General features: G+C 45.4%; 1 protein-coding gene across 3 annotated transcripts; it reads left to right on the top strand.

Annotated features, from left to right (window-relative positions):
• The first annotated feature begins 683 nt into the window (after positions 1–683).
• coq8b (coenzyme Q8B) lies at positions 684–17,583 on the top strand. Of its 3 annotated transcripts, XM_054734690.2 has the most exons (17): positions 1,067–1,179; positions 1,643–1,827; positions 1,900–2,050; positions 5,148–5,353; positions 5,462–5,528; positions 11,059–11,133; positions 11,237–11,356; positions 11,431–11,516; positions 11,596–11,736; positions 11,823–11,904; positions 13,999–14,092; positions 14,159–14,300; positions 16,134–16,241; positions 16,311–16,376; positions 16,455–16,541; positions 16,628–16,680; positions 17,171–17,250. In XM_054734690.2, exons 2-16 carry the CDS (start codon positions 1,648–1,650, stop codon positions 16,670–16,672), a joined length of 1,650 nt encoding a protein of 549 aa, XP_054590665.2. In that variant the 5' UTR covers positions 1,067–1,179; positions 1,643–1,647; the 3' UTR covers positions 16,673–16,680; positions 17,171–17,250. The 3 variants fall into 3 exon arrangements, with proteins under 3 accessions (XP_054590663.2, XP_054590665.2, XP_054590662.2); XM_054734688.2 differs by lacking the exons at positions 1,067–1,179; positions 16,628–16,680 and adding an exon at positions 684–700 and having other exon boundaries at positions 17,171–17,583; XM_054734687.2 differs by lacking the exon at positions 16,628–16,680 and having other exon boundaries at positions 17,171–17,583.
• Positions 17,584–18,501: the final 918 nt, after the last annotated feature.

Below are 18,501 nucleotides of genomic sequence, written 5' to 3'. Positions count from 1 at the left end.
ACACACGTGACACGCCCTAGTCAACATCATATTTGTCTTGTACCACATAATTTTTAATCTGAAACTACGTATTAAGCCTTTTCAGGGCAGAGTATTGTTCCTGTTAGTGTTTAGTGTGAGATGATAGTAAATATTCCCTTTCTTTCTCCAACAACTTTACCTGATAAGCTAAATAGGCAAACCAGCAGCACAACTAATATTTTCAAATAAGACTCACAAACCTGAGTCAGCACCAGTCTCATCAAAGCTGGGGTTCTGTCGTTGTGCTTTTGGTCTAAAAAACGTCCTCATGTCCATCTTCACTCATGCGTTTCAGGCAGAGACTGTAGAAGAAGCCGGCTGCTGAAGGGCTTCTTCTTCAGTGGTGGAGGCTCAGGCAGGCTGTATACAAACTACTGCCAGCTTCTCCCTCTCTGTTGGACTTTGGTACTGCATGTTGCTTCCGCGATTTAGATTCGGGGCTTTCCATGAAACATCCAGGGCTTCAGCCCAAGTAGCCGGGCCTCACGCCGCCCCTGCTCCATCCTCCTTTTGAACCCGCATCCCTGATTGGAAAATCTCCTGCAGCTGCCGCTCCACATGCTCCTCACCTGTGGAGAATTAGCGCAGAGTCTGGTGAGAGGAGATGGTGTGACTCACCCTCACCTCTGCCCAGGAACATGACAGATTGTTGAACTAGATCTGTTAGAAAGCCCCTAAGGTATAACTTTTTTATGTTTGATTATCTGTCTTTTTGTTCATTTGTTCGCTTATTTGTTTACTTTGATTCTGTTTGGGGTTTATTTTTATTTTATTTATTTATTTATCTGTTGTTGTTTGTACTTCCTGTTCAATATCCTTCTTCTATATGTTGGGATTCAGCCTGCTCTGATACTATCTCATGTTGGTAAAACTGAATCTTTGTAGAGATTGCCATAATTGTTGTACATTATATTTTGTACAAATAAAAAAAAGGAACCTTGCATTGGTGTCTTGGCCACGCCCCGGTTGCCTAGGAGATACGTCATCAAGAGCCGCCAAGCCGTGTCCCACGCCTCTAGGCTCGAGCCCGCCTACCTCTATCTCTGATTGGACGCAAAGCGGCCAGTCAAAGGTTAACTTCCGGGTGTTGTGTAAAGCAAGAAGCTAGCTAGTTAACGAGCCCCGATAAATGCTTCGTAACGTTGCTTCTCAAGAACGGTGAGATTTTCTAAGTCACTTATTAAATGTAGTGTTTTCTTATAAGAATTGGGCCCATATATGTAGATGAGTTTGTAATTTTCATTAGTTCAAACATCAGCTGCTGCTACACGGCTCTTTCTTTTAGCTTTGATTTAGTTGTTAGCCTGCGAGTTAGTCAAGGCAGACGCGATGGTTTGAGTTACTGCTGTCTCTCTGATGGGTAAGTGTGTATCTGAGTGTTTCAGTCCGCTTTATTAGGGAGCACGTGGCAGTGACACATGCCTGGTAATGTAACTAGACAGTTGACCCATCCAAGGTTAAGCCTGAAGACCTTCGTGGGGCTGTTTATTTTTCCTCTGTCCCTGTGCTGAAACTTCATTTCGTTCGCTTGGTCTGTCCAGAGGTGTGTGCGTGCGTGCGTGCGTGCGTGCGTGTGTTAGTCACATGACCTAACATTCCTGCTGTTCCCCCTTTGCGCTAGAGGTGATGCTGTCGGAGGTCCTGCAGGTGCTTCGTGGGGCCACTAAAGTGGGCTCGGCTCTGGTCTCCACTCAGGGGGAGCAGCTCCGGCTGATGGTCTGTAACTCCTCCCTAGGAGCAGGAGTCAGAGCTGCTCAGGATGTGGTGGATTCACTGACAGCCGCCATCATGGGCAGCACCGATCGAGTGAGTTTTATAGATGAGGATGATACGAACCACGGATACGTTTGACTGTACCTGTGTTATGTGTTCCAACAGTCTATAAAGGAGGACGTGTTTCCAGATGCGGAGGGCTGGGAGAACATGGACCCAGGTGAAGCAGCTAAATGGGCTGTGGGGTCTGAGTCCTCTCCTCATACTGTGGAGCAAAGCCAGGACCCCGTAGGACCAGCTGGGGGGATGCACACAGGTACTAGCAAAGGCAAACATGATGTGTAGTAAATTTAGGACTAATTCAGACTAATTCAGGAGGTATGTATGCATCATGGCAGATCTGCTGACATATTTTCTTTTAGTTCCACAAATCATTTAAAGACCTTTCACAAGTTTCTTCTGGATAACAAAATCCAAAGTCTGTGCTTCATAAACAAACCATTTACTGAGGCTCAGTTTAATGCTTGAAGAAAGGAGGGTGAAAAGTTCAAGGGTTGGATTGTTGCTCTGGGTCTGTTTCGGCTGATGTTCTCTAGAGACAGGAGGGTGCTGGTTGAGCAGATTTAGCCGCTCTTTGCAGCTTCCCTCTGTTAGTCTGACCTGTTCCCAGACCACGTTGTAAACAGAAAGGTATATAAAAGTTACTATTAAGGACATTTACAGATGATAGAGCAGAGGTGTCAAACTCATTTTAGCTCAGAGGCCACATTGAGGAAAATCTAGTTCCAGTTGGGCCAGACCGGTAAATTAAAACCTGCCTTTCTCCCGGTGGTGCACCGTGTGTAGCGAGGCTTAGAGCGCGGGACCATTGCACTCCGACCCTGTCCAGCGCTCCAACGAGTGTGTTGAAACTATCAGCTGCTGTTGATGAATCCTTCATGGGCACCAGCTCAACAAACTCCTCGGTGACGGTCAACGTGTCATCGACTCCGCCGATGACATTCGCCAGTTGAGCAACATCTGTGATGTCCGTGATTTCATCAATCGCAACTGAAAAAGCAATAAAGGACTTTACTTTTCCTTCTATTGGCTGTCCAGGTCCGCTGAAATATCAGAAATCCTGTCTGGAATTGTGTTTCTGGTCAGGCTGATTGGCGCTTTTCAGGGCACACAGTCTCCGCTGCCTTCATCATGCACGTTTTTACTAATTCCCTCCTCACTAAATGGTTTTGTAGCCACTGATGTATCATTAGCAATCAGGCAGCTAGCTTTCACTGCAGCATCACTGATATCTCGGCTGTGAGTTAACGCAGACTGCTGTTTCTTCAGTCCGGCCAACAGTTCAGTCACCTTCTCTTCTCCGCTGTCCTTCAAATTTGTCATATTTTTCGGCATGAAGACTCATAATGGCGACGAAGATTATATTCTTTCAGCACTGCAACGTGCTCTGAACACACCAAACACACAGCTTTTCCATTCACTGCCATGAAAAAATAGGGGGATGTCCATTTCTCTTGGAACGACCTGCACTCTGTGTCCACTTTCTCCTTTTTTACAGAGACATCTTGGGCTGAAGCACAAAATGTAGACGCCGGATTAGATATCGGGGGGCAAAACCAAGTAGCTAGTCAGAACGCCGGTTGCACTTGGCTGACGTACTTGCTCTGGCTGAGGATAAACGGCTTGCTTGCTTAACACAATGCCTATTACACCATCTAGTGAACGTTTTGGGAACAGCAGGTTTTTTATTGAAAAATTAGTTTATTTTCACTCTACATTGTAAAGTATGAAAATAAAGTTCATACAACCATCTCGCGGGCCGGACTTAACCCGTTTGCGGGGCGGATCCGGCCCGCGGGCCGTATGTTTGACACCCCTGTTAGAGCAACATTACATTAGGTATGTTTCAGTCTTTAATCCAAACCAGCTAGATAACCTTGTAGGGCACATATGTCAGAGTCAAGGCCCGCGGGCCAGATGCGGCCCGCGGAGCATTTTTATGTGGCCCGCGAGATAAATATCAAAAATATATTAAAACGGGCCCGCTGGCCGATTTTACCGCAAAGACTTCAACTCCCATGATGCTTTGCGGCGCCAGCGCGGAGCAGACGCGCCCCCTCCTTTGTGTTTTTCAGCGCCGAGGCAGTCAGAGGTAGTTGGGTGTCTGCAGCTCCGCTGTCTCGGACAAACTACACTCCTCTCACTCAGCGCCGAGTTCACTCAGCTGTTTTCTGACGTTGAAGCCCAGAAACGGAGATTCTAGCCGCTCAGTAACATGTTCACGACTGAAAGAGAAAGTTTTCAAACTAACGTCCAGACAGAGCTGATATAACTCCAGCGAACAGCGACACACTCAAACCAGCATGACTCTGTGGTTGCTGTCGTGTTTCCTCCCCGACACACAACAACGTGGTCAAGCTGCTCAGACATGTTCATCAGCACAAACCTATGTGAGCACCTGTTGTCATCTAATGTTGTCATTATTATGATGAAGATGAACAAAACAACAGGAGTCTCCTCCTCAGCTCAGATCAACCCCATGATGCAGGTATCTGGCTGGAACAGGTGAGCATCACAGTAAACCAGTGGAGCAAACTGAGCTTTAAATATGTTGGTTTTATGCTCTTTTTCTGCTCCAAAACATGAAAGTTAACAGGTGAGATGTTGCATTTTTATTTAAGATAAAACAATATTTTTATTTTGTTGTTGGCCCGTGAGAAAAGATTTAACCTACAGTAAACAGGAAGTGGAAAGGCTGCAGATAGATGAATAGAATAGAAAATCCCTTTATTGTTCCTCAGTGGGGAAAGCTAGACGTCACAGCAGCGATGACACTTATTACAGGAGAAAAAAGGAGAATAAAAAATAAGAAAAATGAATAAACAAGAAAACATAAATCCTGAATAGATTTTAAAAATGCTGAATATACCACAAGTAATGAATACCACTGATGTGTTTTATTTAAAACTGACTTGCTCGTGTGTCATTTGGTTATTCCACATTCAGTGTTAATGCAGAAATATGTTTGTTTCCAAATTTAAAGGTTCAAAATTGCATATATGTTGATAGAGAAAATGTGCAAATTTGCCGTCACTTTTTCAAAAATATTAAGTTTGGCCCTCGACTCCGTCCCAGAGTTTCATTTCGGCCCAGTGTGAGTTTGAGTTTGACTCCCCTGTGGCAGGGGGTTAGGAAAGGTCTCCAGCCCTCCTCAAGCTTGTGTGGATGTAGCAACTCCAGTTGAATGACATGTAGCGTCTCTGTGAGCCGACGTCCAAAGGAAGGTGGGGTTGTAGATTTCCATTTCAGAAGATTGAGTTTTTTAGCCGCAACCATCACCTTCAGTCTCTTATCTGACCACCAAGAAGCAGATGGAGCAAGTTTTAAATATTCTCCTTCATTTTTCTGTCCAGTCGAACATTCATCTTTCCTCGGTGTTAAACCTGGAGGGGCCGGCTGGCCAGGACAGAGCACTCGCTTTCTCCATGCCGCCCGCCAGCGGTGCTACTACTACCAGACCAGGTGTGTTCACAAACCCGCCGTGGCCAAACTCACACCAGAGGACATGAGGAAGGCCAGAGAGGTGAAGCAGGCTCTGGTCAAACCAGCCAGACAGAAGGTTGGTGTGAGGCTCCATCAGCGTTTTATTCTCTGTCGGTCTTCCTAGACTCTGTAACTGTTAATATATTACATGTATGTGTTGTTATATGTAATTAATGTTGTTCAGCTGAGCGACCACGCCAGGGAGAGGAAGGTTCCCACCACAAGAATCAGCAGACTTGCTAATTTTGGAGGTGAAAACACTTTATTTCTTTATTAAAATGAAACTAAACTTTTAACCCTAACCCCGAAAAACCAAAACGGGTTTTCCTGTTTTTATTATTCAGAATGAAAATTTCAGATGATAAAAGGTTTATTGTGATAAATGAAAGCAGGAAAAAATAAATTTGGAGGGAAAAACCATTCCCGCTCTAAAAAGGTTCAGATGGACTTTATAATTCAGTTATGATTAGTCTAGATTTCTTTTAATGCAGCAACAAAATCAGGATGTAAACGAAAAAGTAGAAATTTTAGGGAGATTCCAGAAAGCGAGATTGGAACATCGGGGATCTCCTGATAAATCCCTTCTCGACAAAGCGCCCCCCTTCCCTCCCTTCCAGGTTTCACCAGCTCCACAAACGATTCTCAGGTGGAGTCAATCCCCGATAATCCAAGCGAGGAGCGGCAAGCTAGGCTCACGTGCGTCCACAGGCAGGCCCTGTTAATCGATGCTAGATAAATGAGAATGGAAGGAAAGGACAGAGCCTCGTTCTTCTCCCAGACGCAGCGATAATTATTCATTCTTGCCTACGAGGACTACAAAGATGTCAGAGCTAAAATGGAGACCATGAGCTGTTTGATTAAAGCTGTGTAACCGGCGCTACATAGTTGGAATGTGCAGAGTAAACATGTTTCCATGGCAATGCCAGAAGTCCACTTCAGCTCTTGTTTCTCCCAGTTTTCTTCATTTATGTGTCGTTTTCATGTTCTGCTCCAGAGTCTGGATGCTTTTAGACTGGAGGACTTTTTTTTAGCTGAGCAGCTGTGAGTTTTAGGATTATACGTGCGTGGTGGTCACATGACCCTAAAGTTAACGCTGTAAACCGTTTAGCACTCGTGTTACACACCGAGGACAAAACATCACGTGTGTCATTTACATGAAATATTAGCGTGTTTGTGACCAGAGTAAATATATAGTCACATCAATAAAGTATTTCCTTTGACACGTGTTATGTTAGCAGCTGTAAGGTAGTTTAAGGCTGTTTTAACACATTCATAAAGAGTTAATGATGCGGGTCCATCCCAGACTAAAGCTGATTTATAATTACACTTATTAATAACGCTGACATCAGCAGCAACATCAGCAGAATGAAACGCTCCTGGCTGCAAATGAGGATTAAATACAAACATGTTAAGATGTAAATCCAATTAGAACTCATTTTACAAGTTTTATTTATTAATAATTCAGCCATCAAGAACAAAGCTGCTGCTACCGCTGTGGGCCAGCGGTGGCGCTACTCACCTCCTCGTGGCTGCCAGCCACCCACAGGAAAATGGTGGCGTCACTCGCCTCGTCCAATCATATTCACAAAGCGTCAGTAAGCCTAGCTGCTAGCAGATGTGTTCTCCAGCATGTGTTACCATGGCGACCGGGAGGGCTTTCAGGCTAGCCACGTTCGTAGAAGCGATTTAGGGGCGGTTACACCGGGAATCCCACCAGAAAGCCTGGTTTTGGGAAAATCTTGCTTTCTGGAATACCCCCATTATAAATTCCTCCGGGGGAGTTAGAACTCTCATCCTAAAACATCTAGATCTGTTTTCTAGCTGGTAAGCTCAAGCCATGTTGATGGGTCAAACTCATCAAAGTCACAGCTGCACTGGGTTTGGCAGCAGCTGATCTCAGACCTGTGGAGTGTTTACTGTGTGAAGTGCCTTGAGACCACTCTTGTCGTGATTTGATGCTTCATAAATAAAGAAGAAACCCCTCAGCTGTGATCTAAGGTCAAAGCCGCACACTGACGGGAACCATTTAGCCATCACATCCACAGGAGTTCTCTCTGTCCAGCTGTTTCATAACACACTGAAATAATCATTTTATCAAGCAGCTTCTTGTGTTCGGACCTTCAGATTTATTTCATTTCCTGTTCTTTGGCTGAAAGTTCGACCACCTACCTTTACATCGCAGGTTAGGTAAACAAATAAAAGAAAACACCTTTACTTCGCTATGAAAACAAACATTCTTGTGTATAAATACAGAACTTATACGAGGACTGGAGGAAAGGCTGTTCATGTTGGTGACATCTGTCACACCTAGAGTTGTCACGGTGTGAAAATTTAACCTGACGGTTATTGTGACCAAAATTATCACGGTTTTCGGTATTATCACGGTATTTTTTTAAACGTGTTACATTTTCAGACAACTAAATAAACCCTGTACTGTATATCAGGAAAATATTGTCCTCAGTTTGTGTCTAAATTTTGCCTAAAATTTGTTATTTTGTGATTATGTTATTTATTTGTTTACATATTTCCCCTTTAGTCTTTAAAATACCAATATTTGCCCATAACTTCTTATTTTTTGTCTGTTTGATGTCATCATTTTAAAAATATTAGATCAGATGATACTCAGTACTCAAGTAGCCTTCTAATCAGATACTTTTGTTTACCCTTACTTGAGTAATAAACCCTATATCAGGAAAACATTGTCCTCGGTTTGTGTCCTTCCAGTGAGCTTTGCAGATTTGGGAAAATGTCATCAGGCAGTAATCATTGTTAAATTCATAATTATTCTTGGAGAGAGACCAACTCTTAACTGCCCCTGGGAGCTCCGTAATGCATAGGGTCATTTCAATATGGGGGTGTCCGCGACACGGTTTATATGCAGGTAGCGGGCACTCCAGCTGCTTTATATTACAGAACTGCGCTGCTCTGGGTGGCTGCATGTTTGAGTAGCTCTGTTGACTATATGTAAGTTTAGCCTTTTTTTGGAAATTTTTTCTTTTCGTTTCTCAAGAAAAACTGTATTTTTTGGACATTTTACTTTTCTGTTTCTGGTGCTGTGAAGCTTGGAGGATCTTTACTGCTATTTTTTCACTTTTTGAGCATTTGTTATGATGCGTAACCACGGCAACAAGCTGGTTTACAATCAGGAGCAGCTGATTAACATGGGAAAGGCTGAAATAATACCTCAACTGAAGCCACAAATCCCAAATGAGCTAAAACGCAAGAAGCGTGGGTGCAGAGCGGGAGCTAAACGGAGACAGAAAGAGGAAATTCAAACCATCTCTTCCATCGATCATAATGGGCGATGTGAGATCACTGGCCAACAAGATGGATGAACTCCAAACCCTTTCAAGGACTCAGCCAGAGTGCCGGCAGTGCTGTGTTTTGTGTTTCACTGAGACGTGGCTGCAGGACCATATCACCGATTCCAGCGTCTCTCTGCCAGGATTCCTGACTGTACGAGCAGACAGCAATCTGAAGAGGAGCGGGAAAAGAAAAGGAGGTGGAGTGGCAGTGCTTGTCAACAACAGGTGGTGTCATCCAGGTCATGTTTCAGTGAAATGTCGTCTCTGCAGCCCAGATGTTGAACTCTTGGTAATAAGTTGTCGCCCATATTATTTGCCAAGAGAGTTCACCGGTGTTGTCTTGGCAACCGTTTATATTCCACCTTCAGCCATTGCTGAAAATGCATGTGATGCCATCAGTTCCGCTGTCGCTAAGCTACAAACCCAGCACCCCAAGGCATTTGTGGCTATATCTGGTGATTTTAATCATGCCTCGCTCTCTGCTACACTTCCAGCATTTCAACAGTTTGTCAGCTGCTCCACCAGAGAAAACAAGACATTGGATCTGTGTTATGCAAATGTAAAGAATGCATACATGTCCAAAACAAGACCTCCTCTGGGACAATCAGATCACAATCTTGTTTTTCTCTGCTCAGAATACAAACCACTTGTTCAGAGGCAACCTGTGACAAGAAGAACTGTGAGAAAATGGTCACAGGATGCTGAAGAAGCCCTGCAGGGTTGTTTTGAGACCACAGATTGGATGACTCTGCCAAGGACATGAAGAGGACATCAATGCCATGACTGGATGTGTCACTGACTATATCAATTTCTGTTTGGACAACATCATACCCACCAGAACAGTGAGATACTTCGCTAATAACAAACCCTGGATCACCAGCTGCTAAATGAGAAAAAAAGAGCCTTCAAGGAGGGAGATGGGGAATTATTGAGGAGTATACAGAAGCAACTGAAGATCAAGATCAGGGACAGCAAGGAAGCATACAGGAAGAAGCTGGAGAACAAACTACAGAGGAACAATATCAGAGATGACCAGAGTCAGGGGTGAAGAAGATCACAGGCTTCAAGCAGATGAAGGATTGCACAGATGTTCTTCAATAGGTTCAGTTCAGGAACAAACCCAGCATCCTCCTCGCCTGTCCCCAGCCAATCAGACATCCCATCCTCCTCTGATCCAACATTTTCCTGTCACACGCCAACTCTTTTGTCCTCTAATGCAGTCATGGACTCTTCTGGTTCTATAAATCTGTCTTCAACCAAGTCAGGAGACGCTGCTGCCCCATTTACCTGGGAGAAGAAGTGGAGGTGGTTGAGGAATACAAATACCTTGGAGTTCACCTGGGCAACAGACTGGACTGGAGAAAGAACAGCGAAGCCGTTTACAAGAAGGGACACAGCAGACTGCACTTCTTGAGGACGCTTAGGTCCTTCAATGTCTGTAGCAAGATGCTGCAGATCTTCTACAAGTCTGTTGTTGAGAGTGTAATCTCTTCAGCCATCGTCTGTTGGGGTAGCAGCATCAGAAGCAGGGACCTGAAAAGGCTCAACAGCCTAATAAAAAAGGCTGGTTCTGTTCTGGGGACGACTGTGGAACCGCTGGAGGAGAAAATGCAAAGAAGGATTCTCCAGAGAATCAAGAACATGATGGACAACCCTGAGCATTCTCTTCACAAGACTGTCCGACAACGGAAGAGTGTCTTCAGTCAGAGGCTTCTTCAGTTTGGCTGCAACACTGACCGCTACTGGAGATCCTTCCTGCCAACAGCCATTGTAATATACAACAACTCTTTGATGACTTGATTATTATTATTATTCTGAGCTACTACAGCAATCAACTTCCCTCTGGGATTAATAAAGTATGTTTGAATTGAATTGAATATAGCGACTCGTTGCATTCTCCCTCAACCCAAATCCTCGGATCACGCATTTTAGCTAAAGCGCTAACGTTAGCTTGCCTTGCGTTGACTGTAGAGTTGTGGGTGATGGTCATGCAGATGTGTTATGAGATTTGAAGCGTTGCTGCCTTTCACAGACACTTTTTCTGCATGTGCTGCAAACAGGATAGCCGTCTTCTATCAGCTGTCCCTCGGCATTCTTCAAATATCCAAAAAATGCCCGTACTTCTGACTTTGTCTTCTTTGAGGGATAATAAATGTCCTCCTGAGCGCTGCCGTCTCCTCCTTTGGCCATTATTTCAGCTTTAGCTTCAAGAAAGTTTTGGTCGTAAACAACAAAGTGCGCATGTGCCGCCAGCAACTTCAGCAGATGATACGGTGGCTGGTGAGGTTCACTGCGCCTACACCGCAGCCACGGTAATCCACCGAGCTTATATAGTTTTTAAAAACAAGACGGTTATTATTATTGTCAACTTTTTTACCGGGGTTTACCGCTACACCGGTTACCGTGACAACCCTGGTCACACCCTTTACCATCATCCTGTAGATGTCTTTAAATTGAAAGCTTCTTTGTGCTGCAGGACTGGCTGTGGGACTAGGACTTGGTGCCATAGCAGAAGTGGCCAAACAGTCACTGGGTGGGAAACAAAAAGGAGGTAAACGCGTTTCTGCAGGACTTTTTATTCCGTGGTAATTGACCACGTTGTTCCTGCTGATTTCTAAGAAGGCCTGACTGAAGTATCTGCTGGTGTTCTGCAGACACGCGTGCCCTGCTGGACTCGCCCTTCCTGTCAGAGGCGAATGCTGAGAGAATAGTCAACACTCTCTGTAAGGTTCGTGGAGCTGCCCTCAAGATCGGACAGATGCTCAGCATTCAAGGTCGGTCCTCCGCTGTGAGTCCGTGTCCTCATGTGCCTTCCCAGTGTCTCAGGGCGTCTCGTTTCCCTCCTCAGATAACTCTTTCATCAGCCCTCAGCTGCAGAAGATCTTTGAGCGGGTCCGGCAGAGCGCAGACTTCATGCCCACGTGGCAGATGAAGGTAAGGATCACCTCAGGAACAGCTCTACTGGTACTAATGTAACATATGTGCAGCACTCTGGGTGTGTTTATGTGAGCAGAAGGTTCTGGAGGAGGAGCTCGGTCCAAACTGGAGAGAGAAGCTGTCATCCTTTGAGGACAAACCGTTCGCTGCAGCTTCCATTGGCCAGGTGCATCGTGGCGTGTTAAAGGATGGAAGAGAGATTGCCATGAAGGTCCAGGTAGGAGAGGATTCATACACCGTATTTAAAGTTTTCCAGTTCAGCTCTTGTTTTTGCGTTAATCTGATGTCTTATTCCCACATCAGTACCCGGGAGTGGCTGAGAGCATCCAAAGTGACATCGACAACCTGATGTCTGTGTTGAAAATGAGCGTAGCGCTGCCAGAAGGTAACATCTGTACCAAACACACAGTGTGCTCGATAACGCCTCAACCCTAACCCACCAGGAGATGAGATTCCCTCCGTCGTCTGAATCATCAGAACATGGACTTGGCTTAGGGCTGGGCGATATGGCAAAAATAGAATATCACGATTTTTCCAATATTTTATCACGATTTCGATTTTATCACGATTTATTTATCCATGAATAGCATAACTTCAATTGCGTATTAAAGAAGAGAAACACTGAATAAATAAACATTTATTCATATTAGGGATAATCAACACAGTGCTAACACACTTATATTTTAAACTCACACCAGAGATGATAAAAGCCCTGAGATAAACAATTACAAAAATCAGTTTTTCTCGTTTTTCAAGTAACTTAACATAAATTAAAATCGTAAACATATTTAAAGTGCAAACATGTCAATTGCAAACGTATTGTGCAAACATGAACTTGTTCAAAATACTATGTAGCTCCCAGTTGCTCATGTAGTGGATAGTTAAGCTCAAATACGGCTCTGATGTGCGGCTGGACCAGAGATCGCTTGTGGTAGCAAATAACTGCGCATTCTGAATATTTTCTACAACAAGTCTCTAAATAAAGTAAAGTTTTCCAGTGCAGATTGGAGACAACCCATAGAAGCACTGATCGATCTCATTTCAGAGAAAAATAGAACAGGTTAGATGCACCTAATAAATAAAATTACTAACAAACTCAGGAATCTTTCTTTGCTTCATTGTTCTGGTGCTGAGAATATCACTAATGCGGATCAAAGGAGATACACAGATGAATGCACCTCTTATTTATTATTTGGAGACTACATTTACTGCAGCTGGCAGAGGCAGAGATTGTTTCTATTGATACACGGATTTACAGAATAATTTTAAATGTTAATAGGGGAAGACTGCAGGAGGGAGCGGTAAAATACAGCAAAAACAAGAAACTACGAGTCTGATGAAACCCGCTGGTTTTCCATCAGGCAGTCACGGGGCAGCTCCAACGACCCAGTGACCGAGCTCAGTCGGTACCGACACCGGCTCGGCAGAGGGTGGACGAGCCGAGGCGACGTTGTGCTCTGCTTAAGAAGCGGTGTTATTTTCCTGCTTCAGAAGAAGCGTCCAACGTGTTTTTACGCTTTCTCCGAGACATGTCACGTCGCTAAGTTGTTAGCGCCGCGCGCTAAGGAAACCCTGCGTTCCTCTTCGGAACGTGTCGCTCAGCCGCGGCGAAGCCATCTTTGTTCACACACAAATGAAAACAAGCGGGGCACTAATATATTACTATGACTCACTCTGATTGGTTAAGGGTCAAACAAAGGCGTGTCATTCGCCTGGGGTAAGTTCCCTTTTCATTCAGAGGCAGAAATTCAACAGCAGCTGTGAATCGTGATAAAACGGTCTCTCAAAAATGACAGACCGTCAGATGTGTAGATCGTAAAACGGTCTAAAATCGTCATATCGCCCAGCCCTAACTTGGCTCGATTCAAACTTTATTCATATAGCACTGTACAGACAAAACATGCCACCGAGTGCTTCAACAGGCAGAAACACAAAATCAATAAAACCACACGAGCAAACAAAGCCATAAAGGAAAACAAAGTAGCAGCCCTGCTGATCACCCTGCAGAGTTAAAATGGACCAAATGAATAATGTCATGCCCAGTTCTTGTTACAAATGACTGAAGTGGTGTTTTATTCGTTAAAACCATTTAGAGCTGCAGAGTCGTGACATCTGAGTGGAGCGGTCTGACCACGATGGAAGTTTATAACATAACAGATGTCACAGCTTACAGGGGTCTTTACACTTGACTCATCACTTCATAGTCCTGCTTCTACAATATGGCCGCTAGAATATTCGTTTATTGTGATTCATAGTAAACAAGTTGTCTTGGATGTCGCTGTTCCAGTTTAGACCAGCAGGTGGAGCTATAGCTGCTGGTTAAAATAGGCAAAGAAACAATTTTGACCTGAAATGACAACATCAGACTTTACATGTGCTCTGTGGTTGCTGGTAGCAACAGGGTGCCGTGTCGTAAACGGCCTCTAAAGCCACGGTGTGTTTAAGGGAGGTGGGGTTTCTCTGCTCTTTATTCCTGCAGGTCTGTTTGCAGACAGCAGTTTGGAAGTTCTCCAGAGGGAGCTGGTTTGGGAGTGTGACTATCGGAGGGAAGCAGCTTGTGCCAAGAAGTTCAGGTACGTCTCACAGCCCGAGCTTCTGAAGCGGCGTCTTGGGTCTGAATGCTCCCGTTGGTCCTCCAGGTGTCTGCTGGACGGGGACGACTTCTTTGACGTTCCAGCTGTAGTTGTTGAGCTGTCCAGCAGCAGGGTGCTGGCCATGGAGCTGGTGCACGGAGTTCCTCTGGATCGCTGCGTGGACCTGGACCAGGAAACCCGGAACCAGGTCCGGCTGAGCTCACGTCTGTGACACACTCGTTTGAACACCTGTGCAGGTTAAAGTAGCTCTGAGAAAGTTTAGATAGATTATTCTCTCTTCAATAAATCTGCATCAGATCAGAATATTCTAGAAGTAAAACCACGTTAAGGTCAATAAAGTGTTGATGAGAAGGCAGGAGTCCTGGTGGAGCCAGACCCGTGGGCCTGAGTTGGCTACGGCTAAAGCTGGTTTCCTACAGGTAGATGACAAACATACTTCTTCATCTCACTGGGAAACTTAACCCATTGTTAGGTCTTTAAATCTGGACTTCTTCCAGTCCATGCTGATGTTTCACCCGTTAACAGAGCTAAAGCTAATTCGTATTTATGTGGACTCGATCGTTAGCTCAGTGTCATCAAAGCCAGTCACCAAGACCAGAACAGGTAGACACTATTTTGACTGTCTTTAAATCCAAAGTTTCATCTATCCATTCTGGTCTTTCTGACCCCCCCCCCCCCCCGCCTGCCCAGCGGGATCAGGCTCTGCCTGCCCTACACCACCACGTAAACTGCCTTCCTAAACGAAACCCTCCGCCTGCCTTCTGGACCCTGTGCCAACCACCCTGGTGAAAACACATATTTCCTTCATCACTAGGGATGTCCTGATGCAACTTTTTCGCTTCCGATACGATACCGATATTGCAGCCTTCAGTATTGACCGATACCGATACCAATCCGATCCGACGTCAGCACCGATCATACTTTTACCTGCACTGCTCACAAGAATTAAAGGAACACTTTTTTTATCGGGCCTGGCATGAAATCAGTTAAACCGGTCTGATAATTTCCTGGTTGATGAAGCAGCCGAGGGCATTGTTAATCACGGTCAGCTGTATTGCTGTTCATGGACTTAACGACAGGTGCACTAAAGCGGCAACAGTTACAAAACCCTCAAAACAGGACTGGTTGGGCACCGGCGGCAGAGCTGGAAACAACACAAAGGAGGGGGCGCTTCGGCTCCGCGCTAACGCCGCAAAGCGTCATGGGAGTTGTAGTCTTTTGCTGTAAAATTGGCCAGCAGGTCAGTTTTACTATATTTTTGATAATTATCTCGCGGGCCACATAAAAATGCTCCGCGGGCCACACCTGGCCCACGGGCCTTGTGTCTGACACGTGCTGTAGACAGACATCTAAAGCCTAGATACTCCTCCCTCAGCTCCACGAGGGAGAGGCACGCACGCACGGATGGAGGTAATTCACCCTCCTACTTCTCCGTCTCCTGGAGAGTGTTGCAAAGCCAGGACAGCAGAGGGCGTAGCGCCGTTCTGTGGTATCCTGTCATGTATCCGGTCCAAGATGGTGTTTATATTGTGTTTTTTTTTATATAAGAGACTTTTAACACCGACAAATTTGTCCCTCATCCTCCTCCACCTCTTCATGCGCTCGCCACCTCTAAACCCACGTTTCCTGTCGTTTCCGTCCACAAATAAAACGCTTGCTGCGCATCTTTTCACTCCTCCAGTCACGGGGAATTAAACGTTCCTATTTTAGAGTTTTTCCTCGAGGTGTTCTTCAAGCTGCTATCCTCGGCTCTTTATGTTTTTGAGGGCGCAATGGCAGCGCTGTAGACGACAGCGGCATCCTGACCAATCACAAGCTTGCGTTCTACGTCTCTACGGAGCAGGTAAGAGAGCTCGACTCCATCCGTCCTTGCGAGCCTGTCGGAAAGCCCTGGAAAGGACGGGTAATGGCGTTGCGTGCGTCCGTCCCGACTTTAGAGTTCATGTAGACAGTCTGCAGAGACGGAGGATGGTTAGATGCTCTGATGGAATCAGAACCAGGTCTCCTCTCCATCCCTTAGATCTCCTACAACATCCTGCAGCTGTGTCTCAGAGAGCTGTTTGAGTTCAGGTTCATGCAGACGGATCCTAACTGGGCCAACTTCTTCTACAACTCCGACACCAACAAGGTGAGCAGAAATGCTCTGACTCTAACACAAACATCTCCGCTGGACTGCTGACACCCGTCCCGTCTTTAGGTGTTTCTCTTGGACTTCGGAGCGTGCAGAGGCTACCCAGAATCCTTCACAGACGACTACATCCAGGTGTGTAGAACTCGACGGTGGGGTGGGATTTGGGGTAGAAACTGTGCTTCTGCCTCAGCTCTGGTGTTCTACCATCAGGTGGTTTTTGCAGCGTCCGTCGGGGATCGAGACACCGTTCTCTCTAAATCCAAAGACCTGAAGTTCCTGACAGGCTTTGAAACCAAGGTGGGCTGTTTATGTTTCTCTTCACTGATTTCTAAAGTTTTACTACATGAGTGATAGTTCAGTTCAATTCACGTTTATTTATAAAGCGCCAACTCAGGACCAGAGTCGTCTCAAGGACCTTCACACGGTAAACATACAGGTCAGTTCATTAAGCCAATCAGTGAAAAGTTTCCTGTATAAGGAGCCCAGCAGGTTGCATCGAGTCACTGACTAGTGTCAGAGTCTTTACAGCAATCCTCATAATAAACAAGCATGCAGCGACAGTGGAGAGGAAAACTCCCTTTTAACAGGAAGAAACCTCCAGAGGATCCTGGCTCAGTATAAGCAGCCATCCTCCATCACACACACACACACACACACACACACACACACAAACTTTATTGTATGTATCCTTGTGAATCTATAATTAAACGGGTAAACTAGTAGTAGCACTTTCTATGACAAAGAGAGTAAAAAGTTATTATCAGGAGAGGGAGAATGTTTTAGTGGTTAGCAGCAGTGTGCTAGCTGATGGCCCCCTCCATGAGGCCACCACAGCTCAGCAGAACATCGTTGTAGCTTCTTCTGGGGAGAGATGGTGTTCTCTAGATTCTGATCTGGCTCTAACTCTGCTCCCGTTTTGCCTCCAGGCCTTTAAGGATGCCCACGTGGAGGCTGTGATGATCCTCGGTGAAGCTTTTGCGTCTGCCGAACCCTTTGACTTCGGCACTCAGAGCACCACCCAGCGCATCCAGAGCCTCATCCCTGTCATGCTGCGCCATCGCCTCACTCCACCCCCTGAGGAGACGTACTCCCTCCACAGAAAGATGGCTGGCTCCTTCCTCATCTGCTCCAAACTGAAGGCCCAGATCGCCTGTAGGGACATGTTTCTGGACGTGTACAACGCCTACAATCAGAGGAGGCGGGGCGAGCGGGCGGCGCAGACCGCTTCCTAACCAGTCCGGAGGGACGTGTCCTTCGTAGAATCAGACTGGATCTGGACTCTGTCAGTTAGTTACTGGCTCTGATGAAGATCGTTATGTTCTTCATGTTTCCTCCTGTTCCTGCTTCATGTCTAACATCATCATGAGGAGACAAGCCGCCTGCTAAGGCCTTGTTCCCTTTTGACTGAAGACACGGTTTCTGTCAGAGAAGCACCTCGGCTCACTTTGGAATGAGGTCACTTCATTTTTATAGAACTCCAGAGAATGGTGTGTGTGTGTGTGTGTGTGTGTGTGTGTGTGTGTGTGTGTGTGTGTGTGTGTGTGTGTGTGTGTGTGTGTGTGTGTGTGTCAGATGTTTCCTAAAAATCCTGATTTTAATCTCACCTCAGCTTCGTGTGTGTGTCATTTCTTACGTTATCGGTGTGAATAAAGTGTGTTTGTTACGTGTGTGTCTCTGAGGAGGATGGATAGAGGAACGATATCAGATGTCTGGTCAGGGATGAAGAAGATCACAGGCTTCAAGCAGAGGAAGGATTGCACTGATGGCAGCCTGGACACAGCCAATGAACAGGGTATCCGCGGGTCCTTAAAAAGTCTTAAAAAGTCTTAAATTTGCTTTTCCAAATTTAAGGCCTTAAAAATCCTTAAAAATGACAAATATTCCTTAAATGCAGTTTCCAAAGGTCTTAAATCTCCAAAAACCCAATAAACAAAATTCTTTTATTACTATGAAATTTTTCGTGAATTTCTAGTTAGTGTTCAGCATTTTATGTGTGTGATGTTGGCGTAAGTGGAACCGTACACACTCAGCTGGTTGTGAAAGGGGGCTATTTTTAGATGAGCACATTAGCTGGTTAAGCTAGTGGGAGCTTGCGCCATGGGGAAGTGCAAGTTTAATGGTAACTGGATGGCTAATCCCACGTTCGCGACGTGGTTAGCACCGGTTCCAGGCAATAGCTGGAAATTATAGCTTAAATTTAATTTTAAAAATAGCTTAAATTTGGTCAAAGTGGCCTTAAATAGGGTCTTAAAAAGTC

This window comes from Nothobranchius furzeri, chromosome 13, assembly GCF_043380555.1.
Source record: "Nothobranchius furzeri strain GRZ-AD chromosome 13, NfurGRZ-RIMD1, whole genome shotgun sequence".
NCBI classification, from domain to species: domain Eukaryota; kingdom Metazoa; phylum Chordata; class Actinopteri; order Cyprinodontiformes; family Nothobranchiidae; genus Nothobranchius; species Nothobranchius furzeri.
Note: the sequence above shows the minus strand (reverse complement) of the source record. Positions and strands in the feature narration are given on the sequence as shown.

What these genes read in the sequence shown, in the direction of transcription:
- coq8b (XM_054734688.2), top strand. Translation starts at nt 1,648, where the DNA reads ATGCTGTCGGAGGTCCTGCAGGTGCTTCGTGGGGCCACTAAAGTGGGC. An exon ending in TCAAACCAGCCAGACAGAAG is followed by an intron (nt 5,354 to 5,461) that starts GTTGGTGTGAGG and finishes AATGTTGTTCAG; the next exon opens with CTGAGCGACCACGCCAGGGA. An exon ending in GAGCGTAGCGCTGCCAGAAG is followed by an intron (nt 11,905 to 13,998) that starts GTAACATCTGTA and finishes TTATTCCTGCAG; the next exon opens with GTCTGTTTGCAGACAGCAGT.